Source organism: Cloeon dipterum, chromosome 4 (genome assembly GCF_949628265.1).
Source record: "Cloeon dipterum chromosome 4, ieCloDipt1.1, whole genome shotgun sequence".
NCBI lineage: Eukaryota > Metazoa > Arthropoda > Insecta > Ephemeroptera > Baetidae > Cloeon > Cloeon dipterum.
In genome coordinates this window covers 19,299,145-19,318,397 of record NC_088789.1, presented here as the reverse complement: position 1 = coordinate 19,318,397, position 19,253 = coordinate 19,299,145, and the positions used below count along the sequence as shown (strand labels likewise).

The 19,253-nt window shown below is 38.7% G+C and overlaps 1 protein-coding gene across 1 annotated transcript in view; it reads left to right on the top strand.

Moving 5' to 3' along the window:
* Nucleotides 1–11,192: 11,192 nt before the first annotated feature.
* The window catches only part of LOC135943245 (uncharacterized), a 110,721-nt gene continuing 102,660 nt past the window's right edge, over nucleotides 11,193–19,253 (top strand). Inside the window, exons 1-2 of the mRNA XM_065489699.1 lie at nucleotides 11,193–11,828; nucleotides 14,677–15,038. Coding sequence (XP_065345771.1) covers nucleotides 11,344–11,828; nucleotides 14,677–15,038 — 847 coding nt within the window. The 5' untranslated portion in view covers nucleotides 11,193–11,343. The remainder of the gene's footprint in view (nucleotides 11,829–14,676; nucleotides 15,039–19,253) is intronic.

Genomic DNA, 19,253 nt, shown 5'->3' with positions numbered 1-19,253 from the left:
ATAACATATAAACATTATATTTTTAGTGAAAAATGGTTAGGGATGTTAATTTATACGATCGTCAATCGTTTTCTAAATACCAAATCAGCAAGAGACCCCATTATCAATTAAAATGGTTAATTGAATTTATTGTGTTTTTAGTGCATGGAATTCAACAATAATTCTTGTCTACAATGAGCAATAATCAAATCAGGACCAAGTATGCATAAGTCAAATTTCAGAATTTCTCGAAAAAAAAAATGAACGGATGGTCAATGATTTTTTTCACTTCATTTCAAGACCTCTCGTCGTGATTAATCCGACAGTGTGCGAATTATATGGTTAATTTTCCTTACGGTGAAAATAAACATGATTTTCAATAGGGAGACAGTGCTTGCCGCTTGATTAGCAAGCTAACATTTGCGGTTGATTTTCTCAGAAACTTATACAGCAAAAATAGAATAATTTTAGACCCTTTTTGAACTTTTAGAGAATGCTTAAGCAAGTCATAGGAATGATTTTTCACTTTTACGTACAGATCCACTTTCAGTACGAATCATACAGTTTTAGGCCATAAAAACAGTGTTTAAAAACGGATAAAACTGCTAAAAATTAATTCAAGTTTTGGTTCTTGTAAGTTTTTTTTCAAATAATGAATTTAAAGGTGAAAGTTTTTAGTCTATAATTTTGTTTGACCAATACAAAACAGTTTGAAAAAACATTATCACTGCAAACTTTTTAAACAGTTCTTTCTTTAAAAAAAAAAAGGAAAAATTAACCTCTTTTAATGTTAGAAGCAAAGAAGAATAAAATGGAAATCAGAAATAATCATTAGTTTAGAGACGAGAGTAAATAATTACTTTTAAAGTTTGGGGAAATCTTCACATGTTAGCCTATAATTTAAATGATTGACTTATTCAGCAAGAAGTAAGGAAATTAACGAGTTTTAAGAAACTATAAGTGACTTGATACTGACTGTGCTCTTTTATTGAGACGTAATATATTTTAAGAGTCTAAAATAACTCAGAAATTTCTGAACTCTGCTTCGAAAATAATTAGCAGAATATCGGGCAAGCTACAAAAATTAAAATTAGCAAAAAGCGTATAAATTCCGTCAGCATATTAAATTCTAACACAGCTGACGCTGACGGTTTTTAACAATTGAATATCATTTTTAAAAAGACTATCGGTTAACATTATCATATTATTATATGTATATCTACATTGCTTTTAACTCTGTGCCAGTCTTTATTATAAGAGGATTTTCAATGTCGTCCTTTGAAACAAATTACAATAGAGCTATTAGTATCAGATCCCTTTCGTCGTTCAAGGACAAGACGCGGATATCGCGAGGGAGATAACAAAGAAAAGCGAATCTGCATGAGGCGGGCAAATGGCAAAAACGGAATCCGCTCGTCCGCAATTTGCAAAAAACGACGGAGCATTTAATAAGAAGGGAGTGATGGAGGAATTACTGCAGCGGCGGTGGCAGGAAGCGCAATTCTTTTCACTTAGCAGGCACGACAGCTACACTGGATCGCGATTTCCATTGCACGTGCCACGGATAATTCCTTTCTTGCTGTCGAGCAGGAAATTCAGCCCGAAAGAGACACATTCATCCAGGCTCACGGCGCACGCGGCACCACCGCTCCATTCATTTTTATTACATTAAAAAATTGCCGTCATAAAGCAGCCAACTTTTATGTGTCCTGTACTTTGCTTTTTTCCGCGAAACATAATGCCCGTTTTCCCTCTTATTCTCTGGCTTCCATTGAGCTCGCCCGACTCTCGCACACACACACACACGCACTTTATTGTTGCTTTTTGCCCCCGGGTTCGCAACACACAGAGAGCAGGCAGTCGAGTCGGCAGGCTGCTTTACTACATACATTATGTGGGTGTATCTGCCGCGCGCCGAGAGTCTCGCGAGCTCTGCGAGTCAGCCAGCCAGCCGGCAGTTGGCTCAAAATCACGCACCGCATTCAAAATCACAGCAGCCAGCAGGCGAACGCAAACAATAATATCAAATTTTAGCGTTGCGCTTCTTGCATGTTGTGCGCTCGCTTGCTCGCTTCTATTTTGATACACGCACGTCAGCCTGCGGTTTGAAGAGGCCCTCATTAAGGTTCGAATCAGGTGCAGGACCCGGAAGAATTTATTTGTTTAAGCGCCCTCCATCAAATCGGACGTTTCCCTCTGGTGTTGCTTTTTTAACTTGTTTTTGAACGAATTATGACAGCAATTTCAAAAGCTGGCAGGTTTCAGGCTTTTTGTACTGTCACATGATTTTTAAAAGTACAAAAATGTTTCATTCACTTTTTATTTTTAATATATATGTATGCGATATTTTCATTTTGTTCAAGTTTTTCTTTAAAGAAAGCAGTGATATTAAATATAGTTTTTAGTAGCCAAAATTTTAGAATCTTAAGCGAGTAATTACAAATAAAAAACAAATTAATAAAAACATCTTTGCTGACGTTTTTTCGGCGATTATGGCTTTGATTTATTTTTGTTTTAAGCACATAAAAAGAAATAATTCCATGTGAAGAATGTCCAATATAGCACGCTGAAAAGCCCTAGAATCTCACCAAAAGTGCCTTAAAATTGAGTGTAACCGCTGGCTTCAAACAATTAAATGCCCTGTGCTTTCGCAACTATGGTGAATTTGAAGCACTTGATATTAGTGTGGTTCGTATTATTCTTACTTTTAGCTCCAAAAAGCTGAGAAAAGTTAAATGTCAGCATCAAGAAAATCATGAGCATTAATACAAATATTCCCATAAAACAAGATATACCTATTTTTTATTGTATTTCAACATTAAATTCATGGTTTTGAAAAAAAAATTGAAAAAAAATAAAAATAAAAAACACTAAAAATCGTAACAATAATGCATATTCAATAAGATAACTGTTTCCTTAAAATCATTTATTACGCAATTCAATATGAAAGGTACAAAAATCATTATTTCCTCTTGTCAGACCCTTCCCTGGTTTTGCTTGAGTTGGAATTGCGGCGAGAAGCGTCCGCTGGAACCTCTCCATGCATTATTAACGTAAAATTGTATTCTCTCGGGCCACAACTTGTTCTCCGGACTATCGCAACTCACGGGTCTTTGGACACGTCTGACAATTTGACATGGCATCGGGACGGAGGAGTGCACTGACTCTTTTTGCTTTGCAATTTTATACAAATGGGATGCCATCACCGAGTTTCTCGTGCGTAATTTGATGCTGGAGAAAAGCAAAAAGATCTGCGTGGGCTAAAAATATATTCTCCAGTGGTTTCTTTTCTATTTACTACACGAACTGAAGCAAATTCAAAATATTGAGCAAAAACTTCCCTCATCTTAACTTCAAAACAAGTTTTTCGCTTCATTCACAAATTTTTTTCGTCTTAAATTAACTTTTCCACAATGAGACCAAAAGGAAAGCAATTAAATTCGGTGGTACAAAAGAACGAGTTTCGGAAAAGCCAACGAAAGCAATTCATTAGCAATTATTTCTTATTCATATCTTCCGCCTTTGAGTGGCGTGCGCTGGCGTAAGCTCACTCCGGGGACCAATTATCTCGGACCAAACTCTTTTTTACTTCTCTGAACTCGTTTCACCAGACACAGAAGAAGTTACGTATCTCGCCAAAGGCCATAACACACAATCTTTGTTGTTACGAAGCGCAACAAGAAATGCAAACAATCCTGATAGTAAACATTGCAGCTTCTCATATTCCTCGCGATTTGCTCTGGAAATTGACACGCGATATGAAAGCTCTCGGCCGGACTGCCGCCGTGATTGCTGCTTTAGGCTTCAAAGGCAAATTGATGTATTCTTTTGCCGGCTGGGGAAAAAAGACGGAGCGTACGCGTCGGGAGAGCAAACCGAGCGGCTTTAATGAAAATTTCATAGGTTTTTGCTTTATACTATTTCTTCCAACGCAGCAGTTTATGCGCCTTGTTACGACGGTAAAAGACAAATGTTTGTATGGCTCTTGTTACCCAAGCTGCAGGCTATTCCACTGCTGTTTCCTGTTTTCGGATTCAAGAAGCGCGCGACTTTTCACATTTTCACAACATCAACTCGCGTTTCAAGACATTTTCTTGGGTTTATTCCCCATAACTGAGGCGCTTCATTTTTTACACAGGTATATGTGTCAATTCAAGCAAAATGATGATTTCTTTTCCAATTTAGGTGTGTTCTTGTTTGCCTATTGGAAAGTTTTATTTTTAAAAATCAGTAAAAAAATTGGTTTGAACGAATGTGTGAAGATCACCCAGATTATGAGAGTAAGACACAACTTCAAACCATCTTTTATTTAAAGTTATCTGCTCTTCTCCAAAATCGGCTGGACTAATTGCTTTTAAAATTCATATTATGAATATAATAAGTAAAATAAAAAAGGATAGAAAAGCTTCAGTCTTAATAATAACTCATTTTTATATGTAACCCCTGCACACGAAAATTTCATTTTAAAGAGCATCGATAAACACGATGTCAATATCTCTGGGATAGCTTTTTACAAATCAAAAAAATTATATGTGTTTTTGGCATTAACATCACATATATTGAGAGAGTTGACAAAAAGAAATTACCATTAAGTTAATTAATATCAGAGCAGGATCAACAGTGAAGAGATTTAGGATTTTAACACTTGAAACGAGGACAGCGTTATTAATTAATGGCCGGCGGGAGAGCGTGTCCTTGCGGCTCTCGTATCTCATTTCGCAACGGCTGCTCCCGCGGCACTAATGAAGGAATAATTAAAACTTGCGGCTAGATTGTTCCTCGATGCAGCTATCGCTGGCACTCGCTGCGGCGGATTCGCTTGCTGACACGTCACTCAAAATGCAGATTAACGAGACTTACAGCGAGTGCATTCCCGCCGCAGCGAGTGACTTTAGAGAAAAGCACGTCGCAGAGTAAGAGCCAGATTCTCGCTCGCTTGCTCGCTCGCTCTCTTGGTAAGAAAATCCAGCGGAAAGCGAACAGTCGAGAGGGCAAAAACACACACTAAAAACTCTCTCGGAAAGTGCAATCTCCGAGTGCACCCCGACCAACTTACTTTCTCCGCACAACTGCAGATAAATTACGCCTCGGCTGCTCGCCTGCCGCGTGCTCGCTTTTTATCCCGAAAGCACACTGCGCTCTTTTTCTTTGTGTGTTCGAGCTGCACAGCTTTTACTACAATCAAACGAGGCCATTTCACAGCTTTCAAAGACACCGTCGACTCGCTAATTCATGCAAAAATTTATGTGTTTTAATGGATGAAGCGAAAATTTATGTGTTTTAATGGATGAAGCTTTATCTCACGAGTTTCTAAGTTTTTAGTGTGTTGTTAAATTTAATATCTTTAATTTGAGCTTCGAATTCTTTGCGAGTTTATCAATTTCTAGAAAACGGCCCGTAATGACTTTTGAATTTACCAATGACCTTAAAGCAGGAATTGAATCGACTGGGCTTGACTAGAGGAATCCAAAATATGTAAACCATTTTTTTAATTGGACGTCCAGCAGATGATGGAGATATTGCTCCAACATTATCCTGTAAAACGAACGGTGATATTCTCCACTTTTTTCTCTCAGATTCTAATTTAGTGTAGACTGACTGTGTGAATTCCGTGGATTTTGCTTGACGTGGGCCAAAAACTAATTGTGAACCGTGTTTTTCACAAATGTGTGAAATGTATGACTCAAAAATTGAATGCATGCGATTTATCAATTTTTCTGAGCATTCGTTCATTTGAAAATTATCTAATGAAATTTTTAATACGCAAAATAATTTTTAAACCGTCTTGATAGATGCCAATGAAGGCGGAGAAGCATGCGAGGTTTTAATAATTGTCTGTAGCAATTAAATTTCTTAAGAAATATGGAAAAAATTAACAGCTCGCTATACACGCAAAGGTAGCTGAATTTAATTTTCTTCTAACTTTTTTAAACATATTATATTAAATCCCTTCCTATTTATTGTAAAATAAATTTTCTGAGAACGTTTCAAACCGCCTTTAAAAATGGTTGGAATGATTTCACCTTTTGCTCCATCCTGTACAACTGAAATTGTTTCAGAAACTAAATTTACTGATATTTCAAATTTAATTTATCCTTTTCGCTTACATTGGAGATATATGGAAAAATAAATTTCCAGGCCACACACAAAGAAGTGGTATCTTTTCAAAACCATATTTTTCGCAGGTGTGCCTGAAAAATTCATGTTCCCTATAATTTACTCAGCCGTCTGCTAAAATATTAAACCACGTACGGTGGTTTGCCTGGCACTAAAGATGCAACGAGAAACGAGGCGGTGGCAATGCAAATGTAATCTCTGAGCACGCCAGCACAGGACAGTTTCATTTTTCTGCAAAATACATTGTACGTGCATGTGCTCTGTCTGGTGGGACCTTGCTCAGTGAGAATTTTTACTTTATACTGTGTATGCGAGAAGAGGCAAATTTACATCTCGCACCACTAAAAAATTCATACGTATAGAATTACGAAGAGCAGCAGGCGGTGGCGAGAGTGAGTGTGTGTGTGTGTTCTATCCATATCTCTGCGGGGCAAGTACTCATAATATACACAGTCACTTGCGCCGAGGTCGCGTGTGCGAATGCAAAAAGTGAAATAGCGCACTCTTAACGTCGCCGACTGGAATTTAATGCGAGGAGTTGCTGCGAAGTCGAAGCCGTGAGCGTAGTAGCGCAATAAAAAAGCAGCGGAATAGGTCTACCGTGCATTGTGTGTTTATGTTTAAAATATGACGCAGAGTACGAAGCACGGAAGATGGGACGCGCGGCCAACAGGTACAACACCCTCCCTCGCTGGCGTCATTTGCGAAATGTTCTCCGCATGCGATACGACAAGTGTACATCACGCAGGTAATAAACTCAATGCACAGGACTCGAGGGGCGGCGCGCTAATGGCTTGCGAGACGCTACACTCAGCTTCGCATGCATCATCGGAACTTTGTGTTGAGTACAAAAAATCGTCTGATTTTCTGACTGCAAAAAAGAGATTTAAAATATTTTTCGGTTTCAATCCCATCTGAAACAATTTAAATGCAGGCAAAAAATTCTCAGGAGCTAAAATTTTACTGTTGAATTTGTAGTACAATAAAATTGCATGATCCGTCCTACATTTTGTGGTCCAGTGACGATTGAAAACTTAAAAAACACATTTACAGCCTTTCTGATGACGCAATCAACAGGCGAGTCTCAACCAAAAAATATTGACACGGAAAAATAACAAGTTTTATTTTTGTGCTTATATTTCAGTCACTAAAAAAACAAAGTTGAAATATTTCGAGGCACAGGACTTGTTATATTTTTCGTTCCCCAGCTGTCCAAATTAATTAAAATAATTTCCACCAGCCGAATAAAAATGCCGTCTAGATTTCACGAGTAGAAAACACGCTCGTCGAGCTGCCTGCACGCGCCGAAATCCACGTTCATATTAAAATTCTTACGCATATATATAAGTTGAAATTTCCGCTAGCGTCGTTTTCCAGAGGGAAATGTTCTCCTTTGCTCCTTAATTCACCTCGGGAATAGCACGCGCGCGAGCGCGAGAGCCCTGACAGCCGCGCTCGCGCGTGTACCGCACGTGCCGCACGGTGCAGCAAAGAAAGTTTAATAATATCTACTTGTGCTGATGTTCATTCTCATTTTGAGCCGAATTCCTGCAAAGGTTGGTTAGGTCGATGCGACCACTTATGCAACGAACCCTAGCTCATTTCTACTGACACAAGCAACGCGCGTTCCTTAATTAAATTCGTGCCTATTTCGCCAAAAGAGGGAAGTAAATTAAGATTCTTTAATTCTGCAAACTTTTCTCCGCAATGCTCGACGGAGAGAAACAAAAATTAATTTTCTTCCGTAAGGTATGCTGAGGTTAATTGAATTGCCAGTCGTGATGGTTGGTAATTGAATTGTTTCACGTAAGCAACTTGATCTTTTGAAGCAGCACCCCCGGGCAGCAGCATCTACAGCGGATTTTTCTCCCAGAGGAATTGTCGTTCGCGCGCTTCAACGGCCCCCTGAAGGTCACGGCTCATCAAAGTTTTAAATTCCAGCACCTTGACGGCCGTGCAACGACGAAAGCCAACTTTCTGCCTGGAAAGTAGGGGGAAGCACCGCGCCGTGCCACCAGATTGTATGCATAACAAGCAGAATTAGCATGCTTATTCAATTATCTTCAAGCGCCGTAAAAGCTGCAACTTTGGCAACTTTGAATTTTTTTTTCGTAGAGTCGTAAAAAGTGGCGAAACGAGGCGCGTGTCGGTTGGTTGATGAGTGCGTAAGGCAACTAGCCTTAAAAATGCATTAACGCACGCTCGACAGCACGCACGTGTGGCTCTTTAAAAATAAAAATGAAAGTCACATAAAGAAAAGGGATTATGAGCTCCGCTCCGTATCAGCTACAATGATAATGACAGGGATAATTTCCCTTACTTAAAATAATTTTCAGATTAAGTAAAAAAAAACAATGAATCGAGTTAAAAGGCTAGTTGATTTTTACATGATCTCAAACTGCTTAAAATTCCATATCCAAGTCAATTGCAACGTGGCACATTCTAAAAAATTTAATCGAATCACACAGCCCAACCAATTTTGCCCCTTTTGTCTTGCTAATATCCTTAACAAAATTATATTGGCAGAGATAACAGAACAGGGCGGAAATAAATTACGTGCTGTGCACTATCTAAGCCAAAATAATAGCGCCTATTAGCTTTCCCATTATCTTCTGGGTGGGACAAAAATTAAGTGCGAGGCTTGCTTAATCCGCAATAATTACTCGGGGGACTGCTTGCGAAGATAATTGAGAATTTCACTGGTACATAAGGAATGCCAGGCTGGCTTTTTACGCGGCTCATTTCCATGCCGCAATCGCATTAGGCGTAGAAACCACGCGTACACCGCTTCTCTTTCATACATACAAACACACGCTGTGAATAAAAGTGTGTGTGTTCGCCGCACATACGTGTAGTATATTTACTAGTAGAGCTTAATGGAGCATGTTCTTTCGCGGGAGCTGCGGCATTGGTGGTGTGCCTAGCTTGTTTTTATTTTCCAGCCGCGTGCGTGAACACACACAAGCGTGATTCCGAGCTTTTATATCGGTTCCCCTTCATTTAATTGCGTGCTCTCTACGGACTATTTTAAACTGCTTGAATGATCGTTTCATCTGAACGCCGGTATTTCCACCTATACCAAATTTAGACGGATGTATATTTATTCTGAGTTCTCCATTCATTATAGGAATCTCGTTTTTAAACTTGTTTAGCCAAAAATAAAATGTTTTGAGGCGAAAAAGTGTGGAGGCTGTGATGATTTTGTTTTGCGTAAAAATAAATGGCTGCTGATGAGGCCCAAGCCCGAAAACATTCGAGATAATTTAAATTTGTCAATATTGTTGCTCACCCTGGTGAAAATATTTTTAATTTGTAGATTCTTAGTATGGAATTTAAGTATGTATTTAACGCCTACGGCCTCCCCACTGCTTTTGAAATAACTTTGTCTATAACTCTATCAATTTGTTTTCTACGTCTGAATTGAATCTTTACGTAAATTATCCAGGGGTAAATTCAAATCACTTTGAAACTCAGCAATTACCAAAATATTCTCTAGATTATTTTGTTGGGGTTTCCAATGACACAATAATTCTTGTGAAAGTGCGCTTCCTTTTTTTCTGCAATATTCAGTGACAGGGAAAAATAAACAAATTCCATCCAAAACATTTTATTTAAAACCATTTAAAGTACCTTTTCCCTAATCAGCATTTTGTGAAGTGTTTCTGAAATTCAAATTTACTTTTCACTGACTTTAAATGTATGCATTACAATATACCCACTGTCTGATTTACCGCTATGTAGATTTGTATCCTTTCCTCATCTGATTTTTTATTTCCGACAACACGAGGAAAAATATTCTTACAAAAATATTTCTGCAACGTTTTAGTTTTGGAAACGTTCAAAATATTCGTTTAAAAATCAAAACTAACAGAGAAAGAGTAAAATAAAGAATATACGCGGTTGAAGAAATCTTGGAGAGCCGGTCGTATCGGAAATTCGCAGTCCTTCAGACTGAGCGATCTCTGGGCCGACTTTTCCCGAGACACGATAAATTGTATACAAGCCTCTCCCTCTCACGAGTAAAATTCGCGACGCACGGCCGGGAGGCAAGGCGCGAGTAAATCATGTTTGCAATCCCTGTGGGCGATCGGCGGCGCACTCTGTGAAGTGAATAAGCCAGTCCGTTCACAGTTGGCCGATTCACTTACCAATTTTCCCTTCTTCGATGGGACAACGACGGAATACCAGGGTTTGCAGTCCCGTCCGTCTGGTTTTTCCACGTGCGAGTTTTTGGAACAGAAAGAAACGTCAAGAAGATTCTGGGGTTTTCCTAGACTTAAATTTAAACTTACAAGGATACTCCTAGGATTCGATGTTTTAGTTTTTGGTAAGACCATTAAATTTGTGTAGCCTTTCCTGATGTGAATCACGCACAGTGATGGAAATTTTTTGATCCGTCGAATTTAGCGAATGGCTAAAATTTTCGAAGTGTATTTAAAAGTACTGTTTTTGGTCACCATTGAATTTGTGATAACATAGATACCACCAGGGGAAAACCTTTGATTCGACGAAATTTATTACTATAACATTTTGAATTTTAAAATTTATGCTTTTTGTAAATAAATGAATTAATGTAACTGAAAATATTGTCACGTAGGAAATTATATTAAGCTTCCTCGGTATGCAGGGAGCTGTTTATTTATGGTATTTCTACAGGATGTCCTGAACTAATAGTTTCGGATGCAGCCCTAATTCATGAAATCATGAGCTTCCTGTCTTGTCTGGGACACCAAATCCTTGCTTCTAACCACCAAATTTACAAAAACTGTACACCATTTAACTCTTCATGATCTCCCTTAGATAACTAAAGCAGTCAAAGAAATATCAAATTTATAAATTGCAGTTTTTTAAATGTGGTTAAGGGATATTCATATTTTTAATTAATCCAAAAGCTGCCGCACAAGTCCGTTTTATAACAAAAAACTGGACAGTGTTTTTTGTTAATTTTCTGCCCTTTTGCACAGCATCACCTACCGCATAAACTACCAGTATAAACACACAATGTCAGTGTTTTTCCGGGGCGGCAGGCCGAGAGGGGGCGCTCGGCGCGCGCCAGAAGAGACGAAGTGGTGCTCGCCGCGAGTGAGAGCGAGAGAGTCAGTGCTGGTGCAACCGCCCGCCACGAAGCCCGCACCCTCACTCAGCAGTCGCAAACATCCGATTAAACGAACGAACGAACTAACGAACTCCTGCTGGTCGTTATTTTATTTTTTTCCGATTATTTTTATCGAAGCAATGTGCTGAGGGATGCGAGTCAGCCAAGTGCACGTGTTGCTGGCGGCGACGCTGCTGGTCGGCTGCGACGCGTTGGCCGACGCTGGCGGCAACGTCGCCGTCCAACTGCGACACGAGAAGTCGAAGAAGGTGCACCAGCAGCAGAGCAGGCACCACACCAAGCCGCGGGACGACGACTGGAGCACCACCCAGCAGCCGCCGTCGTCGTCGCCGTCGTCCAAGACGCGGCGCTCGCAGAACTCCAAGGTGATGCCACAGTTGGTGGCTGAGGTGGTCAAGAGCTCGAGCGGCGCGCCAAACCTGGAGAACAAGATGCTCGCCTACGAGAACGTCGACAACGAGAGCAACAGCACGGCGGCCGAGCCTAAGAGGACCACCGGCCGCAAGACCTTCGACATCGTCACGCGTTTCCTCAGGATTGTCGAAACGCAGCACTTGATGGGCGACAACTGCACTGCCGGCACCGATCTCAACCTAGGCGAAGGAGTAGTGGACAGGTATGCGTCTGTTTGTGATAGTATCATCAAGATACAGAAATTTATGCTGAGAGAAAAATAATATTTTCACTTTAGACGAAGATTTCAATTCGTAACCTTCATGTTTGGCACAATATTTAAGCATTTAATTACGGAAAAAACTTGTGACATATCAGTTTAATTATATGAATTGTGCAGATTGAATCTAAAATTAAAAACTATGTATGGCAAAAACCACTATACAATTTTTTAATATTTATTTTTCTAGGATTTCACCTCGCGGAATCATATTTTTTTAAACGGATTCAATTTTTGCACATTACTAGTCCTGACAATCTAGACTAATTATCGGCTAGTGCTCGTACAGCTGGTATTTCATACAAAAAACGATAAAATTGCTGAAAAATAGCCTATGGAGAGAAGCCATATTTTAACTTTATATTTCACTACATTTTTGTCTCTGACTGCGAGTTATTTAAAATCATGAGGTAGCTGCTTCTACAGTTTTTGGTAGCTATAAATTGGAGCAAAATATTGAATCATTGTTTTTATTACAGGATTCAATTTAATCAGACTTGTATCACACTTTTTTTCAGTGCAAAAAACCGTATAATTATTTAGCATTGAGTTATAAATTTGCTCCCAATTTTAAAGCTCGCTTTAGAAACAAGATTATTTAATTTTTAAGATGCGTTTTAGACTTGATGATTAACAACTGAAAAGTTCTTCTCTCGCTGCAGTCACTTTCACGTAACTTGAGTCTTGTCTGAAAATAATTTAGTTTCATTCCAACAAAAAAGCAAACGATAAATTTATACAAACTGAAATAAATTACGCTCGGAATAGTTAATTGGAAAACTCTCGAGCTGGGAAAAATTTATTGCCTTTCTGAAGTTTTAACGCTCTCAACTGCTTTAATTCGAAATGGGTGAAACAACCAATAAAAAAGTTGGTCTGGAAAGAAATTAGGAAGTATCCTTTCAAAAGTCACATGCAATCAGTACCTTCTTCAGCCAGGCTGGCAAATTGAACTCGAGTGACTCAGCTGCAACTTTCATTGCGAGTGTACATACATGCTGCTTTGTGCGCTCACCTGACAAGCGGCGCAAAGTTCCACAGTCGCGCGCGTTCTCTCTCACTCACACATAATTTAATACATTTTCCTTGAGCGAAAGAGTGTTTTTCACGAAGAGATGTACGGTGAAAGTGCCGTAGCTAAATAGGATTTTTATTTGATTTTGAAACTTCTGCTCCTGCCGTTTTTGACAGATATAATAAAGGAGCAATAATGAGAAGAGCCCCATTAACAGTGAATTATTAACGGAAAATAAAACCGTGCCCTGACCGTGCCTTTATCAATTCAATTGTATATACTGATTGCTTTTCTGCTCAACAGCCCGAAACGAGAGCATTGGACTCTATATAAAAAAATGGTTTTTAGCTATTATAAAGCCTCTACTGCCAAAATTTCATGAAACAAAAGCAGCCAACAGGCCCTTCAGTTTTGATGGTTTCACGTTTCCACAAAATTTTCATTGTTTAGAGCTAGGAAACCCTTTTTACCGTTTGGTCGAATTTTTTGTATTTTTCACGGTTACAAGCACAAAACACACCAAACTGCCAATTAGAGAGAAAAGACCTAACGTCAAATAATGCTCCTCTGGCCGACACAATGCTAAATTTAGTAGCAAGCAAACCCACAATTTTCTCTGCCTTTAAAAACGCGATCATGCTTTTTCGATCATTTGATGAAACCACTTTAGCACGAACCTTGTTACGTGGTATAAAGCCCTCAAAATGTATCCTGGGAAAAACAATGATGATGGTCTAAAAAAGGAATGATATAATATATAGAGTACAATCTGCGAGAGCATTATTGGCCAATCTCTAAAGATCGAGCTATATAGTCCAATAGTTAACACGACATTTTTTGAATTTATGGCTTGATGGATAGAGTGCTTGTGAAATTATGAACACTGGACTGGAGTTTTAATTTTTATTTCGGAGTCATCTACTTTTAGACTCATCAATTTAAACATTAAATCGTCCTGATCTGGCATATTTCTATTTAATTTTTGCGAAGACATTCTTAACAGTTGGACATTGATTTTTTTTAGCGTGATCGTTTCTGTAAACGAATTCTGATCAGTAACTTTGTTATGTAGCAACTATGTAATGGATTAAAAATCATCTGGCATAAACTTTTTAACTAAACTGTTTCAATTGCATGAAAATATATTGCAAAAAGAGTTCAAGAAGTCTAAAAATGTACCAAAAATATTTGTAATTTAAAGAAACGAATTTAAATGCCTGGAAATAAAAGCCGACCCGTTAAGAAAATTTTTAAAAGGTAGATTTTGTAGAAACTATACCAAAAAGGTGTAATTTTTGTTAAAAAATTTTAGAAAATATAAATTTTTGGAAAAGAACTAAAAAGGAGTTAAGTTGACATAGATGTGAAAAACAGATGAAACAAAAAAGGGCAGAAATAAATATAAATGTGTTGAGCAGGCTGTGCTGTGTGTGGATTTGAATATATCAGGAAATTTAATTTTCAAATTTGTAGCAGAGTCCTAATTTTGCCAGATTTTTATAACCTCATCCTTCCTTCCATTTTATTTTCATTTCAAACAAATTAAAAAAAAAACAGAAAGACATTTTCCTGGATAATTTCTTCTTAAATCTTGCTTAAAAATATTTTATGTAGATTTATTGAAAATCGGTCAATTTTGATTGTAAATTTTTGTTCATTTAAATTAATGGGATTCTTTCAATGGCATTCATTCATATTTTAATTTATTGAAAAATTAAAAAGTCTCGCAGTTAAAATAAAAAATTTTAAGCTTAAATTATTTTTGGCATGTTTTAGGTACGCCCAGGAGCGGTTCAGGGTGGAAGCCGAGGTAGCCGTGAACCGGGCCAACACCCTGACCCGTCTGTGGAAGTACGCGAGCCGCGTGGTCATGGAGAGCGAGTACCTGCTGCACGCGGGTGTCCGCGCGCTCGTCGACTTCGACGACGACATCTTCGCGGCGGGCAACTGTTACGACCAGAACCAGTACAAGGACTATTGGCTCTTCTGTCCGTACGCGTATCGCCTGCCCGAGGGACCCATCCTGGCCAAGGACCTGGCCGTCGAGTACAAGTACCTGAGCAACAGCTCCGAGTGGTTCTACATCGCCCGCAAGAACGCAGAGAGAGTCATCGTGGCCAACAAGCAGTTCAGCAGAGGTAGGATGCTGTTTCCTTTCATTTTCTTCTAAACAGTCGTGGGCACGGTTGTGCGTTTAGTATTTTTTCAATGTAGGATAAAAGTGGTTCCAATGCAACAAATTTAGAGAAAAATTATTCATCTAGAGTTTCAGGGTTCACCAAATATATGAACCCTTACAAATTTTTACCTTAAATCCTTCCTTGTTTTTATTGATTCCAAGCCGTTGAAAAATAAATGAAAAATCGCAAAACTGGCGGTTGAAACATGTTTGTTTTTTAAATGAGTTTAAAAAGGCACAAAACCAATCCAAACTTTACTCAAATTTGGTGAAACTAGGGTTGTTACTTATTTTAAAGTTTCACTTTGAATAACAACTTGTAATTAGTCACCGTGATGATTATAAATTATATCATCCTCCAAATAAAGCAAACTAAATATAAACTAACTATTTCAATGAAAAAATAAAATAACAAAAATAGAGTCTATACTCTTAAAAATATAAATAAATAAAACGCGTCGCCCTTCGTGGGACATTTTTCGGTTTATGGCGAATCGATTCCAGGCTCAATCTTCTTCGAGATCGCTGGAATTTGTTTTATAGTTGCAACGCAGAAACGCATATTTTATGGATGTTTGGGTATTCCGCGTTTTTATGGCGTTCTTTAAAATTTAGGTTCGTGGTTTACCGCTTGCATACTAAAAAGAACGCACCCTGCAAACCGAAATAGAGCACCAATGATGTTTCTATCTACGTGTATAAATTCGATACTCTTGATACGCAATCTGTAGCCTGTAGACCAAGAATAGAGCGGAGGATGGGGATATCCAAAAGAAAAATCTTTCCACTGACTCCAAACGAGCACGTGGCAAGTTAGCTTTAAGACCATACCTGTAGTTTTTAAGACGCATCGGACGCATCTTTATAAATTGGCAAAGCTTGTGTGATTTTAGAAGAACGAACTCTTTCTTTGTTTTAAAAAATATGAGAAATAAAGAAATACACGCAGGCTATTTTATGAAAATCTAATGTGTCGAATGGCTTTTAGCTGATTTACAATAAGGATTGAATTTGCATATTAGAAGAAGCAGAATTTCCCCTCTTTGAAATAGCTTTTTATTACAATGGAGGGCAATAGGAGCTCGGGAATTTCCAGATGGAGGGTTAAATCACAGGAAAAGTTTAATATTTAACATAAAAAGTCCAACCAATCCAGACGAATTTTTGGCTTATGCTCGCTTTTACACACATCTATCAATATTAACAAATAAACATACATTTATAGTCTTATTTTGTATTAACAAACAATTATTTTTTTACAGAAAATGGCTAAAAGAATGATACAATATTCTTATTGCTTATTCAATTTATCCCTGTAAAACAGTAATGCATGTAATGTGAACATCCACTGGACTGAAATGGTTTGTTTTATATTTTGCTGGAGCCGAGCAAACTGATTCTAGCGTAGTGTAGCGTAGGAAATAATGAATGACAACACAACCCGTCTGCAGTCCGGTCTATTGTTCTGAATCAAGCAGAAAATAACAGCTCTATTTGTGCCCATTTGAGATTGAAGTTTGAAAATTTTATGAGTGGAGAGCGCTTTTGTTCCGAATTTTGACAATGGATATTATTAAAATTTATATTCACGAAGCTTTAAATTAAAATGTTTTAGCTTGAATGTAGGTTATGCAACACTTATCCAATGTTGGACGGCTAGTGAAGCGCAACGAATGTAGGTTAAATATGAATTAAAAGACCATCCAGCACACGTTGTCTAATATTTAAACGGAACAAAAGCTTCTGGTTAAAATTGAAATTAATGGTAACAGCAACAGCCTTAAGCAATGAGTTCCGCATATTAAACGCCGCATTTTTATATCGCAAAAAATGCGCAGTATTGTGTTTAAAGCATAGCATAACGGATAATCCATACATAGTTTTGCGCAGCAGAATCTGCGGTTTTCGCGCTCTCACTAATTTTGCGTTTCCATATATTAATACCATTTTTTCGCAACTCGCGCTTTCCTCTCATTGTGTCGCGCACGCCATTCCAGCCTGGCAAAAAGACAATAAAATTTGCAACCGGAGTGTTCATTGTGTCGGAAGCGCGTGCGGAAACAATTATTGGGCGAGACGAGGAGGGAACACACACAAATGCAGACAACACGGTTTTATTTGTTTTTCTCGACTAGAACCATAAATTCCGTCTCTCCCGCAATCCACTTAACGCAGATAAAATGGACGCCATTCATATCGAAGTCCGTAGCGTTTTGTGATCGCCACCGCGAGACCGAGATTGCGATCTGGTCGAGAAAAAAAACATAACATGCACGCAGGGCTGTTCGTTATAAAGCGACTTTTTTTGAAACGACGCCCTGGCAGCTTTCAGCACACTTTACGACCGCCAACTGCAACGACCCGCCAGCCGATTATTTTGCCCCGCGCCGCACACATCAAAAGTGGACCGTGGCTAGAATTCTTGAGAGTGCGGCTGGCACGCCATAACCACATCATCTGGGACTGAATTTTGTCAGTAGTAAATATCCCTTAAAAATCAGAAGTTTTTATTTATTTTTTTTATAACCTCTATAGGGTCCCAATGCACGGGATATGCAAGAAAAGCCGATTCCACAGTGTCTTTAATTAAAAGTTACAGTTTAGCCCGGCATGCATATCCAGGAAAAAAATATTATTACGCTAAGAATGCACAGTAGCAGGATTGAAACTAAACAATAAAGTATCCAAAAACCTACAATTGATGGGTGGCGAATTTTTCAAAATATTTTCTTGCACGACATATTATATAATAAAGCATTTCACACACTGGCAATGAACAATAATAAACTCGCTTTGGGATCCTACTGGATGTCATCTATTTCTCTCTCTTTTTTGTAGACGATTTTTCCAGAAAAAATCAATTGAGCTTTAATTAGAGCTTTTTGAAGATGATTTCTTTTGTAGATCCCACCAATTCCACACAAAAAGCTGGCATTTCCTGGTGGCTGAAGGATTGTTTTATTCCAGAACAATAGAGTGTGCACTGGACTGCTGACAATGAGGGGTGGCGGTATGTCATTCATTATTTCTTGTGCAAGACTCGATTCGCTCGACTCGTCCGACAAATAAATAGGTACACAACAAGCCATGTCAGACGCTAGATTATATATAGCCGTGTTTATTTCCCGCCTGCCGGGCTTCATTTGAGTTCGCCTCAGGGCCTGGCTGCTGCGCAGCTAGTTAAGGACGCCTCTTGACGCCCTCGTCAGGGTTGTCAGCTAGACAGAAATCAGCAGAGAGCAGTGCGCCGTCTTGAAATTGAACCATTGTCGAGTGCATTCCGCTCGCAGGAGAAGAGCTGCCTTTGCAAAAGGAGTAGCGCTCCCATTGTGTTTATCAGTCGCGAAACAGGAGGGAGAAGCTCTCTCTCTCTCTCTCTCTCTCTCTCTCTCTCTCTCTCTCTCTCTCTTGCTAGAGTCGCGTTCCTGCTAGCATAATGACCAAATCAATAACAAGAAGGTTAGTTTTGCTCGCCACGCAAATATCTTACATCGCTGACAACCCCAAAATATTATTGGGGTGCCATTCCACGTCTTTAAAAAATGCAAAATTGAACAGATAATATCCCTAATTTGATTTCTCAAAATCTAAGAAATTATCTCTAACGACCGCAGAAAATTTTTGTTGATTATGTTTAGCTTCTCAGAACAATACGAAATGGCTTTTCCAGAGAGATATTAATAGAAAAATAGATTCACAAAATTAAATTTTATTTTTAACTAGGTTTAAAACACAACCGAACTTTATTTAAATAAATCCAGTTCAAAGAGATAAAAATGATTGAGAATCTAAACAAATAGTAGGTGCTTTCAATTTTTACAAGGCAAGCGCACTAGAAGTTTTCACCCAGACATGGCAGATTGGAGAGCGGTGAGTTTGGGATTACCGAAATTACCCATCCATTTTACGTGCGAAGTGGGCAGTGGAGGGAGATCCAGCTTGCTCTCATCCCCCTCCACTCGCAGCGACACTGACAGAGGCACATTCTTCGCTTTTCTCGCAACTCCAGTCAGATGGAGAGACAAATTGGCGGACGCCTCTGATTCGCTGCCCCCAAATTCCCTTAATCAAAGGGGATTAGACTATTTTCTGCACACGGAACCAAAATGCTCGCGTGTGGTTGGCTTGCTTTTTTAAAGAACGTTAACTCTTCAGCAAAAAGCCCAAATTCACA